Source organism: Heliangelus exortis, chromosome 2, assembly GCF_036169615.1.
Source record: "Heliangelus exortis chromosome 2, bHelExo1.hap1, whole genome shotgun sequence".
In the NCBI taxonomy this organism is placed as follows: Eukaryota; Metazoa; Chordata; class Aves; order Apodiformes; family Trochilidae; genus Heliangelus; species Heliangelus exortis.
In genome coordinates, this window is record NC_092423.1 from 105,398,130 (window position 1) to 105,424,353 (window position 26,224).

The window sequence follows — 26,224 nt, forward strand, 5'->3', positions numbered from 1 at the left end:
TTTTGTTCCAAATGGCAAATCCAAGGATGAAAGGGTATAAAAGATCTCACAGTCATCTTTCTGCCTTCCTGACTGTGTTCACATACAGCGGACAGAAAAGAGCAGAGGGTTTTCTGTGTCTTTCTAAATTACACACAACTATTAAAATTTTCTCTAGCCACCCTCCTTTTCTATGCTACCACATTATCCCAGATTGCCAACAAGATCTCCTTCCCAAAAGACATTGACATTTACACCTTCTCAATTTGATGCAGAACAATTGCATTCATACAGCTTTTTTGCACAACCCTGGCCTTTCAACCCAGAAAACAGGGATTAAATAACACACCAGGATCTCCCTTGGTCTTTTCTGTCTGTGTCTGCAGGTCCTTACCATAACCCTGCTGCTGTCCTGGATAGCCTTGTTGGCCTGGATATTGCTGCTGTTGTGGTGGGTAACCCTGCTGTTGGGGTGGTCCTTGATATGCATCTTGCTGCTGACCGTATTGCGAGTTTCCTGTAAGATGATTGCAAGAAAGCAAAACCTTATAAAGATACCTACTCTATTAATTTTTCTCCTTCTAAGATGCACAGCCAACAACACAAGAACAAAATGAAAATGCAATATTTATTTCAAAAACTGAACAAAACAAAGAAAACTCAAACCAAACAGAAGAAATTCGGCCAAACAAACTGCAGTTAAAGCCAATTTTGCAAAGTTGAACTGCAGCATTTTCAGCATCTCTGCCAAACGAGCATTACATTTACTGGAACATCACAGTCATAAGATCATGACTATGCTAAATAAAATAAAAAAAAAAAGAGACAAAATTAAGGACAGCTACAAGAGCACAGACTAGCTACACAAGATCAGCAAGCTATTTCCTAATGGCACTATAATTATACAAAATATATACACACACAAAAAAGATATACAACTGAACCAACAAACTTATGTTTAAATAAAAACTTCCACCGAGGTAAAAAAAAAAAAAAATAAAAAAATTAAAATATCTCTAGAGTGTTTTAGTCATTTTACTGTTGTTAGAAATGGCAAATTGTGGTTATATATTTAGGTGTCTGCAAGAAATTATCCTGAACGCTTCGGGTTCCCTGCCAGTCTCAAGACAGCCAGCAACTAGTATTCTACAAGAGCTTTGCATGGGTATAAGTCGTGTTGGGCAGTAATTTCTGTTCCCGTTGCGGGTGAGGGAGGAAAGGGAATGTATGTATGTATGTGTGTGAAGGTATATAGATACCTCCTTCGTAGTAATGTTGTGAGGAATCCTCATAAGGCCTATCGTAGCCTTGTTCAGGATACGACGGTTGCTGATAACCGTAATCATTATGACCTACATCAATTCGACAAGAAACAGGAAGAAACGTTAATGGCCTCTGAGTGAAAACCCTAAAAGTATTTCATTTCTCAGAAAAATGAAAAAAAAAAAAAAATTTTTTTTCAACTGGATATACAGGAAAAAGAATTTGCAATTGTATTAGCCAAAGACTTATTAATATGGTTTCCTTTCATATCGAATTAACATGTGACAGGAAAAGGAAAAAAAAAAGGAAAAAAAAAAGGTTTAATGCAGTAGTTGTAGTAACATCACAGAAATGGATGGTCTTAACCTCCTGATAATCCTTGTGGGGGGGGTAGGGGAAAGAAAAAAAATACTTTATCTTTCACTGAAAAAAAAAAAATGAAAGCATTTAGGCCTTTCACATGTAAATAACCTGAATTAAATTAGAATGAACAAAGAAAGCAATTACCATACTTTGTCTAACACCTGTTCTGCTGATCTCCAATTCAAAAGCATATGCTAAAAGCAGTGTGATGTATAACAAATACAGCTCAATGAAGTTATGAACCAAAGTCTATATTAAATTTTGCTTTTAAGTGACAGGAAAAAAACAATTCAAGGTTTTCCCTACAAACAGAATTCCTACAAGCCTTAAGAAAACTTGTCCTCTTGCATTCCAGTCCTGAGTAGGATCATTACAAACCTTCCTTTTCAGAGACTAGAGGCATCTCCAATTAAGAAGCAAGCATATGCAGTAATCACCCCACCTGTTGTTGTTTTTAAAAAAAATATAACTTCTTGCAATATACAGTCGTCTTGCAGATGACAAAAATATACCTTATTGGTCAAGAAAAAAGCTAAAAATTTTGTTAAAATTTAAAATTAAATTAAACAAATTATATAAATTTGGAATAAAATTTTGGAATAAAATAAGGCAAGGAGAAAACAGTTCTAAAACTAAGTGGGTTTTGATATTAGTTCTGTGCCATACATCATTGATTGAATCAAATATAAATACGTAACCACTGAAGCAGGTTTTGTAATATATTCTCTTTATGTTCTAGATAAGATTAATAATGAGGTAATGATAAAGAATGCATCTTTAGAAGGAATAGGTCCTTAGAGAAGAAATCTGTGCTGCCAGAGAGCTGTTGATGTTAAAACAGAATTGCCCTTACTACAGTAAGTTGCCTGTAACCATTTAAAATTCATGTGAATAATAGCAAAGCTCCAGAATGAAATTTTAATGAGTTAATGCAACTCGTAAAATAACTCTGCAGGTGTATCTCAAAAAACTACATACATGAGCTTATATAGACATAGCTTGATGTATCTTAAAATCAATTTAATAGAAGTTAAAATTCAAACAACTTGTATAGTTGTGATTAGTAGTTCCTTTGGTGATGATACAACTTTTTTTTGCTTATTTAAAACCTACGGCATTCCTTCAACTTTGTAAGCTGGACATTAAGTTGCACACACATTTAACCCACTACTCATGAGGCAGTGTTTTTCTTCTCCCAGTCTCTGTTCAGCATAAAATTAGGCTAATTGCAACTTTCTAACTTAAAGAACAATCCAATAGCCTTCAGTGCTCTAGATTCCAAGAAGCTGGAGGACAGATTTGTGCAATTCAACGTTATGGTTTTGTCTTGAATGCACCAGGGCAATTTCTAAAAAGGATCCACAATTTTAAGATCCTCAGGGCAGGGACCATTTTATTCCATTGTAAAGATTAAGCTCAAGGCCCATGCCATCCATAGCAGTAATAACACATTTGTGTGACTTACAGTACTAAGTTAAATAGAATATTTACAGGAAAACCACATCTTTTTAACAAGTTTTTCCACTTTGATAAAGTCTTTAATAAAAGGATATCGTCTCCTCTCTTATTTATAATAAATTAACCACGGTTTTAATTCATCTCAATTATACTAGATATGCTAAGGAACCCTCCATACTTTGAGGTAAAGCAATTATAAAATTTTCGTTTTGAAATGGTTAACTAGAATGGTTAAGAGTTTCAAATGGGAGTGTTACAAATTACATACTTCAAGTTGTAAAATTAACTAGTCACAGTAAAGTAAACTGTAGTAACAATTCTGAAAATTTGGAAGGTTTTGTAGAAGTGAGGTATGATATCCAATTACTCTTCTTGCCCCATTCCCTACCTTTGGGCATATGACTACATTAATATTGGGCAGGTATAGAAAATGGGAAAGTTAACATTTATGAGAGATTACCATCAGGGTAATATTGCTGGTTCATGCCTTCTGGAGGACCTTGTCCACCATGACTGTATTGGTCCCCATAATAGTCTTCCTGGCCTGAGTACTGCTGTGGTGGGCCTGAAAAACCACAACCAGTCAATACGTAAATAACTTGTTTTCTCTGTTATAAATTTCTATTTTCTGCTAATTTCTGGTTTTACTATGAGAAATATTTCTCAAATGTACTCCCCACCCATATTGTTGCATTTCAGACAACATATGTAATCTGGTTTACTTAAAAAAAAAAAAATAATGAAAATCTCTACATATACACACACACAGTTGTTTGGCTATGCTAGATTGAGCACATATATACCAAACTTCAGTTCTGAGCTCATTTTAGGAACAGGTGTATAGCAGACTAAGGTATTAAGTTATTCCTTTTCTAAAAGGACTAAAAAGAGTAAAAATAAAAATAAAATAAAAAGAAGCAAGGGTGTGGAACACTGTTCCTTTATTTTATTGGAAGAAATTCAGAACCAAGCAGGTACTCTGTTCCTTTTCTATACCTATCATTTAAATATTGAAACAGAATTCTGCATCAGCAAATCTTGTATGTGTATTTTTAGATACTTTTTGTCAGAGAGAACTCAAAACAAAACAGAAATACTTGTCTTCATGTTTCATGGTGATACCAGTAATCTGCTGCTGCATGAACCACTCTTAAGAGGGTAACAAAAAGAGTCTGCAAACAAGGTCTGTGACACCAAATGATTTGATCAAAATTTGGTGTAGGCAAGGAAGTGATTTTAAATAGTTTTAAAGATGGTTATTTTAAATCAATGCAAAGACACTGAAATGAAGTCCTACCTTGCTGAGGTGGCCTGTATGGAGGAATCTGTCTCTGACCCATCATGTGATTTCCTTGGTTAACTTGGCCCATCATTCCCATAGGTGGCTGCTGCCCCTGGTAATGCTGACCACCTGCTTGGGGCATGTTGTACTGCTGGGAGGGAGGCTGCTGGTGCATCATTGGACCTGGAAAACAAAAAGTAGCAAACAGGTCTTCTGTAACACGTGATTTGTGATGGAATCTTTCAAAAAGAAACTTTTTGGAAAAAATTAAAAAAAAAAAAAAAAAAAATCATCCCTTTTAAAAATGGACAAAAAAAGGCTGTACATTTCTAGTGCTCTCGTTAAAATTAGTTGCTTCTGGACCTATGTAAATGCAGGCAGTCCATTCAGTAACCAAGTTACAAAATAGACTCAGCCTAAATAAGGCTGCTTCCCAGGTGATCTTTCACACATTAGAGACATTAGTTTACTCAAGCTCAAGGGTAACTGAAACACCTTCAGCATTTTTTGTTTGTTTGAAATAGCATCTGCAAAGAAAATGCAGATGAAAAGCTGATGATGAAAAACTTGGTAAGAAGAAGAAAAAACTTTTCATAGAAAAATTTTTCATAGAAAAAACTTTTCGCATTGTGAATTACTCAGGGCATAGTTTTAATACAAATATATTTGTTGTTATAGTCCATCAACAAACCACTCTGTAACAAACAAACTTACAAAATCATAAAATGGTTTGGGTCGAAAGGGACCTATTACAAAACAAAGTTTTATTTAGCAGGTATAGGTAAACCACACCTATCAGTGAGTCAGGCAGTCACATGCCAGGCAGTATGCAGGAAAGGCCACGGGAACAGAGGCTCTGAACAGTCCCAAGCAGACGGTTCTCAAGAGTTCTTTCATACCAAGCTGCACTGAGTTTCTCTGAGCCACAGGAAGAGACCAAGAGAGATCAAATAATGTCCATATTTTATCAACTGAGAAAGTCTTATTAAGGCTGAAGTTGGAGAAATGCCAGCTTCAGCAATGAAAACAGACACTTAAAGAGCACCCTACTGACACCATACAGCAATGAAAATTATGTCATCTCATTATGCGAGATTGCAGGTTAAGTTGATATAACTTTGAACAAAGAGCTGTTCTTCACTTCCTCTGTAGTACCACTTCAGAAGAGAGCTATTCCAGTATTCAAAATATGAGAAGAGTTATGATAAGCAGCTAAACTTCTTAATCAATGTATTTTTATAATACACCGAAACTAATTAACACATAAAGCACCCTTAAAATGGTGAAATCCTAAGCTTTACCTTTTAAAATAAAATTTATTTCAAACTTCAAAAATTAATGAGTCTCACTAAAAAACCCAAACCAAACCAAAACATTGAACTAACACAGCTACTCCTTATCCCCACATCCAAGAAGACAAAAAAGACAGTACCATCTAGCCTTCTAAACCCTAGGTTTTGCCACTGCATTTAATATTTTAAAATAACTAGGTGCTAGAGCACCAGCAAAGAGTCCTACGTTGAAATGGCACCACTGGGAAAACACCTAAATATATAGTCAATACTGACAATAGATTTATGTAAGGAAAGGAGTACAGTCACTTATATCCTGTCTCTGTGAGGTTACAAGAGAAAGTTAAGCCAAATTAATTAATTGTATGAATTCAAAGTGCGTTAGTTAAATCCCATTAAACCCCTGTGTGGAATCTCTCAGTGAGAAGTAAAGTGGCCTTATTTCTGTTAAGCTTCATTTTCTTCCGAAGATAAATATTGGCCACTCTGAAAATGATCCAGTTATGCTTCTATCCTTTGCACTGCAGTTTCTGTAGCCCAACTGGCAAGTAAAAAAAAAAAAAAAAGATCCTTAAATTGATATTCTATAATTTTTTTTTTCCATTTAGTAAAAACGTATTTCATTTTCTGATCTTCTGAACAAGCAGAAAATTTAGATCATTCCATTTCACTATTCCTCTGTTGGAAGGTACTGAGAAACATTAAGCAGCCTTGGAAAAAAAAAAAAACTTGTTGCCATAATATTCCTAGATCTCAAGAAAGCTTGTTAATTAACAATATTAACATTAGTCACAATACAATGTGATAAAATGTGTTAGGTCCCCATGGTGCAATGTAGAGGTTTTCTGTTTGCTTTTTAAATTAGAACTTCATTAACGCTTTGTAGAGCCACAATGAGAATTCACTACCCTGTATCAGACTGTGTATTGTGTTAATAACAGTGCCTGGCTTCCTTCCAGTTTGGTTCACATCTCTCTCTCATTAAGAAGATCTGTGAAAGAAGAACCATGGTATCTACCATCTCATGCAACAGAACCATTTTACGTAGTAGATTTGAGGGATAAGGAAACCAAATTTTTCTTTTCCTTTGAAAAAAATCAGACTTACAATAAACCTGCATTTATTCATCATATAATACTTAATATGACATAAACCTAACATAAAATGCCCCTTCACAAAACTTAGGACCACTGCTTCATGATCTCAGACTTTCTTAGTATTTGTAGAACCTATTTTTACTCTGAACTTAAAATGAAGCTCTTTAACCTCCAATCAGGTCCTAACAAACTACATTCAGTAGAAGTCACTATCTTTTCCAGACTTGGAGAGGTTCACAAAACTGCAGTGCAAGAGAATGCTGTTTTCAGAAACTCTCCTAAGCATTTCTGAAACTCTCCTCTCTTTTTTTTTTTTTTTTTTTTTGGCAAATTCCTGCAACTATTTATTCTAGAGAGGACAAAATATCTGATTTGTACACAGTCCAAAATGAGTCCAAGAAAATACGTGTAGGATTACCCTATGTGCAAGTACACAAGTAGCCTATTGTCTTTTATGAGACTATTTTAATTTTGGTAGTACAAAAGCCCTATACATGTTTCTGAATGTTCGGAAGGCAGCCTTCACATGCCAATATACTTGAAGTATTCTTGGCATAAAACTCTAGGGAAAAAAAAAACCAAACAAATAAAAAAACATACCCTAAGAAGTAATAAGTGTAAGTCCTGTGAGGAGTGCAGGCAATTTTGGTAATCGTTAAATAGGCATTTTAAAAAATGAACAATGTAGAACCAAAGCAGTCTTATGGAATAAATGAATATACAAAGCAAGCCAAAGAACAGGTGAAAACTGAACTCCTCAAGGTTTGATTTAATTAGAAATAGTTTACATTATCAAGAAAACAAAACTTGTTCCTCAGCTGCTCAAGGTAACCTACACCTAACTAAGTTAAAAAAATGTTCCTGCTCCAGCCAATGTCTCATATGGAGGACGCACATACAGGGGAGAACAGGTATGTGAATTTATGTAAAAATGAGCTGGTATCTGGTCTTCGTTTAACTGAAGTAACCTGGTAGCAATGTCCTCACACAAAATTAGTTCAAGAAACTGATAACCAATCTTCAGATGTGTAAGATGAAGAGAGTGAAACAGAAATGCAAACTAGAAGTCAGTTTCAGATAAACCTAACACCAGGAGTGCACTGAGAATGAAAAAGCTGCACAAAAACTTAGTGGTTTAAAAACCTCCTGAACTTAGTCTCTTAAGCAGAAACCCAAGATACTGTTGTCAAATGCTATGAGAGAACCAGATTAGTTACTCATGTGGCTGAAACTTCTGACCAAGCAAAGAAAAAAACTAGACTCACAAATGAACTGGTGGCTTTGATGTTCTGATGAAAGAGCTATGGGAGAAGCTGGGTATAACAAAAAAAGCAACAGTACAAGTCATTGTTTCTTTAGTCTTCAAAATTATGGTGGTTTTGTGGTTAGGAAGAGGTCTATGCTTTAGACATTTCACAATGTGCATTTGTATCGACAAAGTGATCGGATACCCACACCTACAATATCCAAGTACACCATGAAAGACTCATCACGGCAAATGTCATCATCACACTGACTGTTATATAAGTAAGAAAATATATACCTAGCAATGAAGCAGGGCTCAGCAAAGCATGTTTATTGTTTTTCATGTTCACAAAAAAAAAAAAAAAAAAAAAATTTCTTTTAAATAGAAGAAATGGTGATAGCTCTTCAAAGAGCTAGCTTGCATATGATAAAATTAACTTTCAATTTTCTTACGAGTCTTGACAGAAGGAAGCTACAATTCAGATATCCACGGTCAAGTCAACCAAAATCTTAAAGTTGTTTAAATATGAAGTTTAAACATTAGCTCAAAAGATTCTGAGGATATGCTTTTTTTTTGCTACTCCTAAGGCATGATTTAGGCTGAAAACTAAAGGTAGTAGTAGCTTCTCCACACTTGCCTGTTCCACAAAGTCCTCATCTCAAACTGAACCATAACTTCAGGTGTCATTTAAGAAACACAATGCATGAAAATAAGTAATAAAAAAAAGTTCCTTTGTTACGAATGCCCTCTTTTGGACATTTCTTCCCACGGAAGAAAGATGAAAGAACAAACAGTGTGACACCTGTTGGCATCTTTGTGTTTCAAGACAGGAGAACTGCTGTGTCTTCTACAGGTAGATATCCTACAAATCCAGCTATAGCATGATGCCACTTCAAAATCTGGAGGTCATTTTGATTCTTTTTTAATAGGCTAGATGTCCAAAACATTGAGATTGCCCTGCTTTGTCCAGTGGATGGCAAGACATTCACAAGAAGTCCTCAACCTCAGAAATCATTTTATCCTGACCTGTCATACCTTGAACACATTTGTACTCCAGGTAACACTGGGTGCTTGTATCTTCATGTTCCTTTATGTGGAAAACAAAAGGGCAGGAATTCTGCACCTGCTCCAGCTCTGATGTTTCTGTGATCTCTTCATACTTGCTAGCAATTGAAAGAGATCTGAAACTTTAATGGAATTTTTGTAAGTTTATATAAATGAAACTACCATTAAAATAATCTCAGAGCCAGATTCAACCATTGGTCTTCTGCAAATGACAGAGCTAACATGATATTCCCATGTAGAGTCCACCTATTAAATGTAAACTAGCTCTCCCTTCTCACCTCAACAAGTATATAATGCTCAATAAATACATATTGGGAACTTTGCTTCCAACACTTCTGGTAAGGAATAGAATCCTAGCAAAAAGATCTGAAAAAGAAAGTTTCTGAGCTGGCCAAAGCTATAATTTCTTGGTCCTTAAACGTATGTGAATACTACTGTTTATTATTTTTCTTTAACAGTGAAAGAGCTGCTCAATATAAATGACAGTACTTTCCATGTAAGTTTCAGGTTCCAGAAAATCTTGCTTACACCTCCCCCCTGGAAAGACAAAAATAGGCAAGACTTTAAATATTTTGTCCAACATAAGTAGCTTCCCATACAAAAGAATAAAGGCATCTACAAAAAAGGAGTTTCCTCCATGTTCACTCAGCTCCTGCTGCTTCCTATCTCTTCAAAAAAGGTAGCAAATATTCCTTGTGGATGTCTCAGGCTGCTTCAGTAGCTTTTTAACCAAGCCATCTCCAGATTCTTCCACTTAAATTTTTTCTTCCTAAGTCTAAAATGACTAAAATTCTTCTTTTAACTGGACTGACTACATAGAAACAACACCATGAAAACTTTGCTTCTCATTTAAGATACTCCTTTGAGTACAATTTTAAAAATTAGTGCAAATCAATAATGACTGGAAAATGGAGACAGAATTAAATATAACAATGGGTTCTGTTACTCTGCATTTTATTTCTTAATTAGTACTTTTCCATTTTTTTCTCACTAACACCATCTGCCTCAAAAAATATAGAGAGCAAAATATATTCCACTAGAAAACACATACAAGAAGTTATGCTAAAACCACCCAAAAGTTAGATCAAATCTTTTTGCATGATATGATGTTTATCTATTAAATGATGGCATGCTTTTGTAAGTACTGATCTCATTCAGTATACAGTATTCACTGAAAATCTAATTCAATATTTTGTTTTGTTTGTTCATGTGAGATGCCATGTCTTCTCAAAAACTGAAGATAGAATTAACGTACTCATGAGTTTTCTTATGGCACTCTTAACAAAAATATACAAATCTTCATACTTGCACAAAACTCCTGTGATATCAGACAGGATTATAATCTTTGTATCAGATTCATTCCTCTACAGATAGGGAACCCATGCAGGGAAAGATTAAGGTCAAAAACATCTACTGATTTTTAGCAGCCAACTTGAGATGCTAAGATAGTATCTTGCAGAATATTTAGCATTTAGCTAGCACTGTTATTAACTGACAGATCCAGTAATATCTCTCCCCTTCGGTATGGATTATCCCTTTATAAGAAACAACGTGTGCCTAGATGCTCACAAATGCTTCCTGACAACAATGCTGAACGGTTCAGAAAATTTTGGTTATTTGTTTTAGTGAATGACAGTGTGCATGCTACTAATTAAGAAGTCTTCAAGTTACAATATAACTAAAAAGGAAACAAAGAAATTGTATCTCAATGCATTTCACAGCAGTTCATTCTAGCATTGTCACTTTAATGGGAAGCCTGAAGTTTCCATGCTTGCCCAAGACCCACTGCCCAGCCAGACTGGATATTGGCTACCTATCTAAATAGTCTCACAGAGGTCTCTGCCATTTTCTTCTCTGTCGTCCTTGAGTCACAAGTGAGTGAAGATACAAAAATATTTCCTCTAGTTTGTCACCAAATCTCAATACAAATGCAACAACTAAGAGCAGAGAATGGAAGAAACGTATTAAGTGGACCTAACTGGAAACAAACTTAGGTCAAAAACCTTGGCTAACAATATATAACAAAAATGTGGAACTTCAGACTTCTTCCTTCACAGATACTTAAAATTTTACTAATTTGGGACTATACTTTCATTAAAATAGCAAATAGCACCTTGTTGGCACAACACCCAAGTTACAAAGCCTTGCTCTAAAGCATCAAGTACCTTCACTCCCACATTTACACATGAAGCGCATTATTTACTAATGTTTTTGTGAGATACTGAAATATTTTCAAGAATGCCATTTTCTACCCTACTGTCAGAAATGGCTCTCCATTTCTGTGTAACATTGACAAACAAAAAACCCCAAACCTTTGAAGCAGACATTTGGAATGGAAGAAGTCTAACCCTCAAGGGTTAAAATTTGGCAAAATCAGAATTACCCAATGTGAAAGCTTACTCTGGCCCTAAGCACAGGCAATGGCACCACTCCTGCTCTATAGAGAGATTTAGCTCTTGTTCTTGAATGAATAATTTGGTTAGATTTTTACTTTATTTTTTATGCTCCTAAGCCACTTCAGAATTATTATTGTTAAATGAACAATTTTCAATTTTGATACAGTACTGAAACTACAGCAGGAGAATGAGAAAGAATAAAGAACACTTATTTGAGATGGAATAATGACAAGTCCTAAACTGTAAGCCAGTCAAACTAAGCAAGTTGTTTTCTGTAGAGCAACTTAGTGGATAGCTCCCTCGCAAATACTGCTGCATATTTATTGCTAGTTCTGCAAGTAAGAAATTTCAACTGAACGTTTTCTAAAACAGACTTTTCTAAAACATTTTACATGGTTTACAAAACTACTCCATTGTGTATTGCCCAAAATACAGAGATAACTTGACAGTTCAGAGAGACGGTAAAAATACTCTCACTTTTGATGCTTTCTTCTATGTGCCTGTCTTTTGTTTCCTCTGCTGTTAATTTTTTTTAAATGCCATTAGCAATGTAGACACTGAAGGACTCAGACTTCCTACTTTCACTACTGCTGAGAAAACCGCAGAAACAGCCATTCCTTGACTCATTTTTAGTTTCTTATTAGCTTAGTCTTTTGTCCAGTTTGAACCTATGATTTAATAATCAAACTGATCAGTTAAGATCTGTTTGTATTCCTCAGGAACAAATGGTATCTATCTAACAGAGTGGAGTTTTGGTCTCCAGTGGGAGTATACTGCAACAAGAACCACATATTTTTCCTACAATGACCAAGAAAGAAGCTTTAGGAAAAGAGGAAAACACATTATCCTACAGCATTAGAAAAGAGACAAAAGCTTGGAATTAAGTAATTTCCTTTAGCTATTATATCCATAAGAGTCTATGCATACTGGAAAAAAAAAAACCTACTTGCTGCAAGTGTGGCAGACATTTTTTAGAAGAAATTCTGCAGTATGTGTTCTAGCAGCTGGTATGTCCAAATCCAATGCAATAACAAGACTTAACAGGTAAGCTAAAAATACTGCCTACTGACTCGTAAAGCCCATTTATAAGAATAGGTATTATACACACAATTTAATAATTCGGTCTGTTGTGACTCTTATGCAATATTTTAATTTTGCAATATCCTTGCACTTCAACGAGAAGATATCACTTGTACAGGCTATGCAAATATCCTAAACACAAAATTAATATTGAATTTTACTACATACACAAGGACATCTCCTGAAAACAGTAGGGAGTAGCAGATTTGTTCCTGGAACTGAATTTTACTTCTTTAAGATTAACAGACATTCCACATTAAAACAGCATGCAGCAAAGAATAAAGATTAACTAGGTACAAAAATCTGAGGGCTATCTGACTTCAATTTTTCAATTTACCCAGGAGACTAAGAAATGTATTTTATCAACTCAAGCAATAATGACATATAGACAGAAGTGGAAAGCCTGAGGAAGATAAGAGAGTAGTTCAAATCTACAGCTGATGAAAGCAGATCCATTCCCAGCTTCTCACACAATACCTGAAAACAGTTCAACGTCTGCAAAGAAATAAAAAGTCACATATGGGAGACACAGGGGAGAAAGGAGACGTAGAGTCACGCAAACAAGAGTAGAAATGCATTTAGAGAACAAAATCTAGAAGAACACATCTTCTAAAAAAAGTTGTTTGCTTTTTACAGATGCTAAACAAGCACCTCACTTACCTTGGTTTGGCTGCATGTTCATGTTTGGTCTGGGACCATAGTTGCCCATGGGCTGTCCCTGGCTCATAGTCATCTGGTTCTGCACTGGCATGCTCTGTGAGGATGGCACTGAGTGGTTATAGCCTCCCATTGACCCATGGCTACTTGAAGGCATGTTCATGGAACTGTTTGTCATATTGAGTTGGTTAGGTCCAGGTCCTTGCATAGGCATATGGTTAGGTCCTTCAGGAAGAAAAACAGGGAAAAAGGTTGCATGTTAAGTATCATAAACCAAGCAAATATAGCCATACTGCATCATAAAACTAGATAAAAGTCATTAAAAAGTAAGTGTAAACAAGGCAAGTGTTGATAAAGTTCACCAAAAAGATGCTACTGTTGCCAAACATGCTACACTTTTTCTTATTGACCAAAAAAAAAAAAAAAAAAAAAAAAAAAAGAAAGAAAAAGCCTAAGAAATAGAGAAAACTGGAAAGAGAAACATAAAAAAAAAACTATGTCAGTAGAGTCTCAGGAGGACAGTGTTTTGGATACATGTCTTGCCATTTATCAAAAAAACCCCCACCACTATCTGCCTGCAGATGTAAAATGCTCCCGAGTCCTCTCCTGGCTAAAGAAATACTTGCATTAATCAAGGACAGAATGAAGGCAAAATAAAGACCTAAGCTGTACACAGAGTCAAAGAGGCAATAGCAACTGACCTGCAAACAAAAAGATGTAGAATAAAAAAATTACAGTGATCAAGGAATACAGCTACTAAAAGCCAGCATGAAGAAAACAACATACATTTAAGATTGTTTATTCTCATGCCCTTTTCAAGACAGCTTAATAAAATGAACACATACAGGCACACACACACAGAATTGTAAGGGGTTGGAAGGGACCTCTGAGGATCATCTAGTCCAACCCCCTTCCAGAGCAGCATCCAGTGGAAAAGCCAAGACCATAGTATAAAAAACCTTGCAATTGAAAACTGGTAAGAACACACTTTTTTTTGTAAAGTTTTTTATAGTTTGCCAAAACACTTCAAGGGGTTTTCCTGCACACAAGGACACAACAGTTGATTATTTTATTCATACGAATAAAGGAAATGGGAAGAATGGAATATGAACTATATATGAACAAATGAGATAGTGTGTTCTGCCATTAAAGCAACAGCTTTAAATGCCACACTAATTATATTATATTATATATATTATATTATTGGTATAGTATATATGTTAGAAAAAAAAGTTAGTGGGCTAGGTAACCATCCTCGCTATAAACAACTCTTTTTTCCCCTTAATCACTTATGGACATTATCTTACAGGCTACAGGAGCCTGTAAGCCAGCCTAAGTGCATTTGAGACTATATCTGCAAGAAGGAAAGACAACTTTGAGGCAACTTGGTGGTAGTACACAACCACCTGTTATTCAGGTCACCTACCAGTGTCAGGACAAAAGTCAGCGAACCCTACAGCTCCTCTCACCTTTGAACTTTCTACATTTCTGTAAACAAGCTCAAGAATTTCTGAAGATAACTTGCCACCAGCACAACCAAGTTCATCATCTCCTTCCAAATCCAGATCTGCCTTATTTGGCATCACACAAATTCTCAGTCAATGAATTTTTTCAGACAGGATTTTTTGCAGGTCATAGGTACAGGTAACACTCAGCTCCACCATGGGACAAACAAGGCTCATCATGACTGTCTTCTCTGGGAGGATTATACAGACATTCATTTGTCTGTCTGCAGGGGATACAATTAAGGGCCTCTGTAGTACTTCAGGTTCTTTATTAACCAGAATACAAGTATGAGAAAAAAAAACAACTTTTGCCTTTTAGGTAATGGGACAAGTCTACAGAATAACTTCAAATCAACTCATGCCCTGACCATGACTAGGCAGCCCTTTAAGCCTCCTACCAACCCTTTCACCCTAGTCAATCCAGTGGAAGCCCTTACTCTGACAAGGCCTTCCAGAAAACCTTAACTGGTATTTTTAAGAGCCTGCATTTTATTTCTTTTGGGCTGGGCAACTCATGGTTGAGGTCCCCGCATTCTCTTCGCACATTAGTGACTTTATTGCTTTTGGACAAATTATCTCTTCAGACATTCAAGGTTTTCTGGCTGTCTTCTATTAGAAAGTGTCTATGTGACATTAAGAATAAGAGCCCTATAAACAGAAAGTAAATGCATACACTGCAGAAATTACTACTAATATATGCCCATGAAGTAAAGAAAGGCTCATATTCAGGTAAACCAGCACACACTTAAAAAAAATAACAATTCAGCTACCCAGTTAACAAGATTATTCTGTTTCCCCTTTCCCAACTATGAAATTATTTCAGCATGTCTTTCTGATATTAGCGATGCCCTCATCCTAAGCTGTTTATCTTCACACCCTCAGAGACAACTTTAAACAGTGAATGGGAAAGCAGAGACATTCAAAAAAGGGAGAGTGTTGGAAGAAAGGCTAAATTAAAGCTTAGTGGGAAACTGTATTTAAGTATCTGTCTAGGTATAGACCAAAACAAACCCATTTACCTTTCACATATTTTCATAAGAGGTCTTTTCTTATTCCAACTAATTACAAGATATGTATGTTTAAGGAGTGACTTTTTTCCCCCGTGGCACTGCAGTGAAGTCATTATGCTCACATTGTGACTTAGTAATCCTTCTCCTTGGAAAAGATCATTATAATAACAATAATACCATTACACTAGAGGGTCAAAGAGACTGATTTGTGAGAGCCGATGTTATTCTCCATGGGAGCTGATGGATCTTAGATGGATAGAGGACTCCACAACCAGAATAACTTTGTCCTACTTAGGAAGCAGAATATATGACTCTTTGCACTTCCAAATGCAGACCATGACCAACATGTAGGATGAAACCAACTTCTTCTCTAGATCTTTTATTACACTTCTCATAAACAGCCTCTATAGGCTATTCAACCCCTCTTCTCAGAAAAGCTGTCACCATCAGGTCCATATTATGAAGATTTGTACATAAAGACTATAATAATCACTGAATTTTTTACTTCATATTAAGTTTTGCACAGATATTTACTGTGGGTATTTGTCATAGAGCTTATCCTTGGGACCACCAGAGAGAAGAATTTTCAAAAGGTCCCTTGACAGCAGTTTCCTTTCTTGGAAGGATCAGTATCTCAAAAAGCTTTTGTACAAGAAGTTCCTCCATACCAAAAAAGTGAAGGAGTCCTGAACGGAAGCAATCCTGGGAATGTAGAGTTAAGTTGAAAGCCAATTCTCTTGAAAGTCAGAATAACTTTATGGGTGCAAATTCTGGAAAACAGCCTCCACAGAAAAAAGCAAGCTTTTCCAGCACCTACTCCATTCTGATCTGACTGCTAGAGGTTACTCCAGAGTCAGCACAGGTAGGCACAATGTGGAATTTTATCATCTTGTTTCACTGCTTTGTTTCTGACTTCTCAAGCACTTTTTATTACAGTTGAATGGGGCTTTGAGTAACATGGTCTAGTGGAAGGTGTTCCAGCCCACGGCATGGGGGTTGAAACTAGATGACCTTTAAGGTCCTTTTCCCAACCCAAAGCATTCTTTGAAAACTGACTTAAAACTTACACCTAGAACAATAATCTGGAGCCCCATTTCTTCACATATCCCTTACGATTCAACATATCTTCCATAATAGAGAACACAGAGGATTAGTGGAAGCTGGAGGACTTTCTTTATAAAAATGATCTTTTTTAAAAAATCAACATATTCAAAACACCCCCTAAGAGATATGTATTTTATTATTATCTAATTACCTAACTATGATGATTTTCCACTACCTTTTTATGGAAAGATTTGTGTTCACTCAGCCACAGGCCAATACCTTTCCCCAATAAGCCTTCCAAAGCCAGCTGTACTGCACGGTTTCAAACAGACTAAATTTAGCCAGTTCTGTTCAGAGGAATGCTGTGTGTCAGCTACATCAAAGCCCAAGGGCAGCCTGATAAACACTGAATACAGGTCACGTAGCTCTGTAGCTAACAAACTCTAAGAGAGCTGGTACTCCGGGGCATTCAAAGCAGTTTTGTCATCAACAATCTAGTATCCCCTGAGCCCCCATGTCGTTTCAGTTGCCAGGCAACGCTGGTGTTAATGTCTTAGAGGAGAAAAACTTACCAGGCATCTGGCCGTTCATCTGGTTCTGCATGTGTGGTGCAGGAGGGCCCCCACCTACCATACCATCTGAAGACATGTTGTGGGAGCGCGGAGGTGGGGGAGGGCCGCTCTGACTCATCCCTCCTGGACCCATAGGCATATTCTGTGTGGGTGGCTGAAAGGAGACAGTTTAGTCAAACAGGAGAAGCAGTTAGTCTGACAAATATATTATACGTACACACGGTACAGCAGTTGTCTATATTGTTAGGCAGGGTATGAAAGAAAGGGCTGAAAACACGTTTCTTGCTCTGATAGGTTTAACTCCTCTCGGTTTAATTCTGGCAAAGCGTTTTAACATTTTAATCAATTTTACATGAAGTATTGCATTCAGACAACACACTACAGCACCTTCAAGCACCACTATAGAATAAAAAAGTTACAAATCAATGCCTCATTAAAAAATTATACGTGAAGAGTTCAAGACTGCTGTGGAGCCGCTTCCTCCCGCGCACACAAAAGCTTTCCTTCAAAGCAACATTTGGTGAGCAGAAATACCGCTCTTCCATTACAATTCTCTCACATCAACAATTTGTTGCTGTTAACAGACCTTGCACCAGGACAAAACAGGTACAACAAGAGATGAAAGCCTCTGAATGCTCATAGCTGAGCGAAAATTTGCACCTGGGTGTGGTAAAATGTTTGCGATCTCTTCCCCTCTCTCCCCCGAATCGCTGAAGGCCCGGTTCCTCATTTCGTGCCAAACACCCCCTACAGACTAGAAGCACATTAGTGCTGGCCTCCAAAGGTCCAGAGACAGCTGCCTAGAAAGGATGTTTTTGGCAAATTTCCTAATGAAATTGCAAGGAAAATAACTGAATAACCTTGAGAGTTCAAAGAGGGAGAGAAAGAAAAACAGTAAGCGCGAGAGGGAATTTACTATTAGGTTCTACCCATGGCAATACAAGGAGAAGCAGAAACTGCTAGTAGCCAGCCTATTTTTCCTATTAAAAACACCTGTGAGACTGTACAATCTCCCTCACATACCTTAGCCAAGTGCTTTCAGGGGAATAAAAATCATCTCTGTGAAAGCAAATGTCTGGGTCTGTGTCTTTGGAGGACTCCCTCTAAAAGGCCCTAACTATTCCTGCAAAACCCCTTCCATGAGACAACCACGTATATATTTTTTAACTTGTCTCTTCATAGAGAGAACCATGTAATACAACAGAAGGCCCTTTCTGGCCTTGGAGATGGCAACACCTGGGAAACAGACAAATGCATTTATTGACTTCCCAGGGGGAATAACATTAATTTGTGTATTCAACTTTTCTGCATATACTTTAAGTAGGTATTATTTTAAATACAATATATTTTAAAATCCCTCCAGAAATCAGTGAAAGGCTACTTTTTTCTGCAGGAGAAAGAAAGGAGATGAAGGAAAAAAAAAAAACCAGCAAGCAGACATCTGTTCCTGCTAAAACTCTTTTCATTCTTCCATGATTAAGAGAGTGATGTTTTATAAGCAGGTTTATTCATTTATTAGTAGAAATGACAGAATATAGAAAAGGAAAGGCAGAAAAGGCAGCCCTATTCTCTGAACAGTGCAAGTGAAATGCTGCTCCATTTTGCTTCATCTTCCTTCACTAATAAGCAAGCAAAAGCTGCTTTATACCAGACCTCCTTCCCTTCACCTTCAGAAGCCATCATTCTACTTTTGCACCTAACAGAAATAATCTAAAACTGATACACAGAGACACAAACAAAAAAGTAAACAAAGAAGATTCATCATTTTTATTTAGGCCATGGGTTTTGAATACAAGCTAAACCTTTAGACTTGGTACCTCCACATGAGCAGCTAGAGCAGCCCCTTTTAGCAAAGTGCTAAGCCAAAACCAGACCAAATTGAAGTATTTTCAGAATAAAAGTGAACTACTTAGATTCCAAGTATATTTCACTCATAAGTCCAGCATTCCCACAACATGTTAATAATGAAAAATGCTATAAAGTACTGAAAAATACTAGCTTGTACCTAGGTTTTAGCTATCCTGAAGGTGTTATAGCACAAAAACAGGCATGCCCTTATGCATGGAAAGATGGATGAAAAAACTTCCAAAGGTTATTTAAGAAAAAAAATTATATATATATTCTAAGTCTGGAATTTATTCTGGTATTTTGCAAAACAACTATTGTTTGACACTATGACAAACACTACAGTGATCAAAAAGCAGCACAGAGAATGCAAACACTCAAGAAAAAAATATTAAGGATTTAAAAAATCCCACTAGATACAAAAACCTGCAAGAGACTTAAGCTACAAGAAACTGAGAGAGCAGTTAAAAGCACCCAAAAAGGTACTACCAGAAAACAACTGAAGAAGAAAAGCTTCTGGATACAGAAACAGCCCAAAGACCTATGTGAAATCATTTCAGACTATTGAAAATAATGCAAGAAAAAGATACACTCTGCTATTTTAATTATACATTAAAATAAGCTACCACAACAGACGACTAGAAGGTTGGAGAATACTGTACCTGTTTTTATAAAAAAAAAGTAGTAGGACCAATTCTGGGTATCGTAAATCTGAGCCTTGTTCCCCAAGCTACAAGTAAACTGATGAAAATAAGAGTACTGCAGAACTCCAAGGATGATAAAAACAAAGGTGAGTTAGCAAAGTGTCAATGCAGAAAAGTCATATTCTTTTAATCTATTAAAAATTGCCAAGTGTATCAATTAAACTACTTAGCTCCATATGTAACAAAAACTTCCTAATGGACTAAGCCATTTGAAAAAAAATGTTGTCCAGGCATATACACATTCACTGCCCAGAGGGAAATGAAACTGCCCAGAAGAAAGAAATAAGCAATAACCTTACATGAAGGTCAAAGAAAAAAGTAATACATAGAAAGCCCATGAAACCATTGCTAATAAATGTCAACATTTGAAGATGCTGCATTATTAATTACTGAAAAGCAGAAGAAAGTTCAATAGTGCCAGGTGAAATACAACATAAAATATATAAATATATGCCAATTACAACAAATTTTGAACCACCCTTCTTCAGAAAGAAGGAATCCCTATTGTAACTAATCCAGAAAAAAAGGAGACTTAGCCACTACCCATACATTTTGCTTGGAAATATTATTGAAAAATAATCCATAAAAACCATTAAAAATACCTCTGTTCACTTTTTAATTATCTGCAGCGATTGATATCAACAGTGGGGTACAACATGCAAGAAAAAATGCTTTGGTATTCATGATTGTGGTATGTTTAATTTGAGGAAAGAAATCAGAAAAGATAGTGTAAAAGCAGGAATACAAAGACATGCAACCAGTGATTAAAACCTGGAATTCCTTTCACCTGAAACAAGTCAAAATGGTCTTTTTTTTTTTTTTTTTTTTTTTAATTTAAGATCATCTAGTTCCAATCCCCCATCCACAGGCATGGACACCTCCCAATAGACCAGATTGCTCAAGGCCCCACCCAGCCTGGCCTTAAACACTTCCAGAGAGGGGGCAGTCACAATACTGGAAGGAAAGAAATGCAAGAGGATCTGACAGAAATATAATTTAATGTACGATATATACAAAAAAGTAGATCATTCAATTTATGCTTTAGCAACAAAAATTAAAAAAAATAGGCAAATGGTCAATAAATTGAGAAATAACAGAAAAAATACAAGACACCCCATAAATCACAGAATCTCTGTGTGTCAAGATTGGAAAAGACAGCTAAGATCACTGTGTCCTACCACCAATATCCTCCCCCCCTAAAATTATATATATATATATGTATGTATCACCATGCCCACTAGAGCATGTCCTGAAGTGCCTTATCTACTACACATAAGCCTGAGGAATTCATCAACACCAGAACAAAGTTATGATTCAGAGAATTACACATAAGATACATGGAACTGAAAGTTATATAGGGTATTTTATATGTGTTATAAGCCTTCATGTCATGGTCATACACAAATCACTAGTGGTAGTAATTAAAAAGAAATATCTCTTGCAGATACAATTATTCTCCAGTAAATTCTTCCACAGTATTTTTCTACTGGTGATAGTCAGAAGAAACAAACAAACAAAAATGTTTTAGAATGGCAATTTCCCTATTTCTAGATGAGTTGACCCAGGCCTTTACAGGTGATAAACTTCTTTAAAATAATCTTAATTACAAAACTTAAAAAAACCCAAAACAAACACACACAAAAAAAACCCAAACAAACAAAAAAAAAACCCAACCCAAACGAAACCTGACCACATACACACATCCCGCAAAGAAGCAACCAACAACAAAACAGGTAATTTAACCTTTTTTGTTCATTACAGAAGTGAATTGCCTATCCCCAGAAATATGCACTACACAGGATAAAGACCTTTTAAAATAAAAAATGACCATACAGTATTCAAGAGCCAAATATTAAGAAATAAGAAAAAGAAAAAAAGAAAGAAGAAAAAAAACCCTTGAGCCTTCGTGAAAAGAAAGTTACCAAATATGTACCCTACCCATTCAGTCCAGATATCAAGGGAAAAATAACATCCAAATGTAGTTATGTTAACAGAACCAAAGGAAAGGGTACTTCCCTCTTTCTGCTGGATGAGGGTCAGAAAAAAATGGAAATTAAAATCACTGCTTTCATTCCAATTATGAAGTAGAAAATTTTAAATATTTTACTACCATTAAAAAGTAAATTAAGCAATTGGAAGATGTTAGATATACCTTCTCTTCCTAAATGCCAATTTTGGCTCGCTTCCCTAAATGCACAGATTACAATTAATAGTTGCTATCAGCATTTAAAATTTAACAGAGCATTAAAAAAAGCAATAAGCTATTTTGTCCATTTCTGGAAATGTGAATAGGAAAAAGACTGCAACTGACCTGCACTTGTAACAAACAAACAAAAATAAATTAAAAAAAAAAAAAAAAAAATAGATTGGATAAAATGCAAGACAGCAAACAACAGAAGCTGGCGTGGTGGAACTGTACTCTTGAAACTTTCATCTATCATCTCTTCTTTGCCCTGCTTCATACTGTGAGATTTATTTTTTTTTACCATCAAAAGCACTCTGAAAGATTTTTCTATGGAACATGTATTGTTACAAAAACTGAGATGAAATACCAACTCAGTCATCAATAAAATGCGAAAGACATAATCGATACAAATAGCAACGGATATTTAAAGTATCAAAAATACTGTTTTCTTGAAATTCGGTCAGAATAACAAAACTTACATGGAACACAAATATAAAACACTCCTGATCTTTGTAAGAGAAGACCTAACTTGGGATTTAATGAATGATCTTTGTTTTCAGTTCCTAAACAACATTTTCTGCAAAGCAAAATATCCCATCCCAGGAGGCCCCTGCCCTGGTAATATCACAGCTCCTGCCCCAGTCTCAGAGAACAGTGCTCTGTTGATAGGTGGTGATGGCACCTGGAGGGAGGCGTCTGACTGGGAACTAAGATCATAAAGGAATACATTTCTGAGACATGAAAGAGACAAAATTTATTTAATTGGGTTACAACTCCTCTTCTACAAGGTGCAGGGTATGCTATTTAAATTTTTTCATTTTAGTCTCAGTATTAACAAACATCTATCAATTCTCACAAAGTGTAGTGTTTGGGGGTAGAGAAGCTTTCTATACAAAAAGCATTTAGAATCATGTCTAAATAGTGAAGTTAATTACAATATAATTTATGCTCTCACTGATGGAATATCAGTTGTGACACTAGTATAGTGAATTCTAAGTTTAGAATGACAACCACCTTCTAAATAACCATTTACATCAGCATCTTCAAAAATCAGAGAAACTCTGACTTAATATTTGGACAAAATGTTAAAATAGAGCATAATGTCATACTTTGTTTAAACACACCTTGTTTAAAGAGGAAATCTGAATCTTCAGTTGTTTCAAACTGCATTTATCACTGTATGAAACATTTCACTGTAAAAATATTCTTTAGCATCATTTTAACCACCAAAAAAATTAACCTTAAATACTTAATCTTCACAGTGCAGTGGGTCTTCTGACAATTACAAAATACTCACACAAAGTTCTTAACTCTTTGTACAGCCAGAAATTATTTAAATTGAAATGTACAGAATTTGGTTCAAATTTAGACTGTTTCATTTTAAGTGACTAGGAACAAGTTAACTGTGGACATTAACATGGGGAACACTGACCTACAGAAACCAGACAGCTTCAGAGGTTCTCTATACTTCTCCCATAAAACACCCGAGTTTGCACCCGAACTCAAAAGTAGATTTGTGTTCCACATATGTTTACCTCCTACCTCTTTGACTTTTAACACAGTTTGATGTCTACTCCAGAATTTACAGATTTTGTTTGCATTTAGTAACTTAAGAGAAAAATTCTGCCTGTATTCAAGCTAGACAGCCTTACACTGACTCAAAGCAGGATCCTGCAGAACCCTCAGAGCATTTCCTTGGGGAAACAGTGAAACAACACAGGCTAAAGGACTCAGCACCTATCTATGTTATCTGACTGCCTGGTACAGCTCTCAGCAAACTGCCTAGGACTGAAATAAGCATTTATTCTGCAGATACTGTACTACAAAGAGACAAAGCACATCTTCAAGTATGAAAGAATTACACTTCAGATCATACTGATAATTCAAACTGGCTGCTATTTTTACTGATTTCTGAATCAGCCATAGGAATTAGTAGGCAATATAAGTAGTTTTTTGTGTACAGTGCACTAGCTCCCCATGTGGACACACCTGATTAGCAATACATGCAAAGTAGCTTACTGAAGTTAGTGATCCTCTCACTCAAAGTGGAGTAAACTAGCGGCCTATGAATTCACTCACTGCTACCCTGGCAGAACTTTTTTTTGCTCATAGAACACAGGAAATACCTTTTACTATGCAAAATCAACTTAGTAAATAAAAACATAGAGTACAAAGAGTTGGAGGAAGGAATAATCTAAGTAATTATGTTCTTCAAGGAAGATGCAAGCACAAATAGATTGGGTATTATTATGGATTTACAGTAGCTCAACAGTTTCTAGTAAAAGTACAAGAACATGAAGCTTAATTTCTTTTACCCATCCCAACCACAGCAGCTCTACATTTTTGAAGAGCAGCATAAAAGTTCCTTGGAGTGCACTCACATAACATGGTAGGTACGAAGGCACCTTGCCTGCCCTTTCTCAAAAATCTGCTACCTAATGTTTCTCTTTAACATTTAATTGCAGCAATTTGTCTTCAAACTACAAGCTCCACTTTCAACTAGCAGCCCACTTGCTTCTCAACAGGCAACATTCAACCTTTCCTATGCTCTGTTCTCTAGTAATTCAGTTTGCAAGTAGCTGAATTTGAATTTCACATAGACTTGTTTCCTGAAAGGCTATTGCAGAATAATACACCATACTGCTTTGTCTATCTGCTTTAAAACTAATTTAATCTACACACTAACATTCAATATATACAGAATTAGGCTAGAGGTTTAAAGACCAATGCCAGCTGTGACCAGCAGGCAAACAGACAGCACTAACAGACTTTCTGCTATACTACCACAGCTAAGTTTTTCCCAGGCATTTGGTACATAACTAGATAAGAACTTTTTAAAATTTAAGATTCCTTTCATCTGTAGTATTTCCAGAATTTATTTTAAGCTATTAAAATTGAGCCATAATTTTCTTTTCTGGGTGGCATCTGGCTTTTTTCAAGAAAAACAGTATCAAGATAATTCAATAACATATATATTTTAAATAACTTCAGTTCAAATACAGGCTACTAAAAATGAGTGCACTGTTCAGTTCCTAAGATCCTGAACTGTTTCTACAAATAAATCACATCACAAGTACATTAAAATCTTAGACTGAACATCATACCTTTGGAAACTACTAAAGTGCATTTAAGATCACATGAAACTCTCCACTGATTGAGTAAAAGAATCCTTATATTCTGAACTCATATTTAGCCACCCAAACTCCTCAGCTTAAAACAAATCAAAACAAACAAGCAACAGAAAACCTACAAAAAAAATCCCATCTTCCAACAAGGAATTTTAAGGAAGACTTAGTCAGATGCTAGTAATGATGTTTAATGGTTCTACCTCTTCAAGCAACTTCTTAGGAAGTAGCAAGCATTTCAGTGTTGGTTGATGTTGGGTGTGTATATAATCACCATTTTATATAAAAGTGTTCAGTAACTAAAATGTCATGGACTCCATACCAGTTCATGTGACAAGCTTGGGAACAGCACATATTAAGAAATTTCTCAAGTCCTACAAAAAAGCATTAGTTTTGAGAGAAGTATCTCAAGCAAGGAAAAAAATACCAGCTTTATATAAATAATATAAATAACCTTTACAGTATTATGAGATTAAGAAAAACAACTTAATGCAATTTTTCTAAAACTCAGACACAGTGAGTTTGCTTGGAAGCTACTTCACATAGAGTTCATCTTGCTACTGGAAGAAAATGGAAAATGGCACTTTGTACATACAAGAAACACATTATGTTACAGAAGTGAAAAATAATCATAAGCATTTATTTTCATTGCTTTCTTGAAATACATAGAAATCAAGCCCTCTTCATGACAGAAGGCAAGCCGCATCATGTTTAAAAAAAATAAAAAAAAAAACAACCCACCTCTCTTTCTGTATTTAAAAAAGCAAAACAAATGTTCTCAGTCAAGTAATGCCTGCAAACATCAGTATTTGCCCATTACAAAACTACTGCCAAAATGAAAAGGCTGTAGTACAGGACAAAAGTTCCTCTTTACTTTTCCTAATAAAGTGATGGTCATGGTTTTCTTATAAATATTCATCAGTGAAATTATGTGGGGGAGAAAAAATGTCCAAGAGTAAAAGTTCGGAGTTTTTTTTTATTCCATACTTTGCAATGACTTTTTAATGCCACTGAAACATGCTCTTTTGAGAAAAAAATGCAGTCCAAGAAAGAGAA

The 26,224-nt window shown here is 35.8% G+C and overlaps 1 protein-coding gene across 3 annotated transcripts in view; it reads right to left on the minus strand.

Moving 5' to 3' along the window:
• SS18 (SS18 subunit of BAF chromatin remodeling complex) overlaps positions 1-26,224 on the minus strand; it is a 39,988-nt gene that overhangs the window by 6,211 nt on the left and 7,553 nt on the right. Inside the window, exons 4-9 of one of the 3 annotated variants that reach the window (XM_071737386.1) lie at positions 17,310-17,463; positions 13,182-13,403; positions 4,361-4,528; positions 3,524-3,628; positions 1,239-1,331; positions 374-496 (exon numbers count right to left, since the gene is read on the minus strand). In XM_071737386.1, coding sequence (XP_071593487.1) covers positions 374-496; positions 1,239-1,331; positions 3,524-3,628; positions 4,361-4,528; positions 13,182-13,403; positions 17,310-17,463 — 865 coding nt within the window. The remainder of the gene's footprint in view (positions 1-373; positions 497-1,238; positions 1,332-3,523; positions 3,629-4,360; positions 4,529-13,181; positions 13,404-17,309; positions 17,464-26,224) is intronic. The other 2 variants (XM_071737387.1, XM_071737388.1) reach the window with 2 other exon arrangements.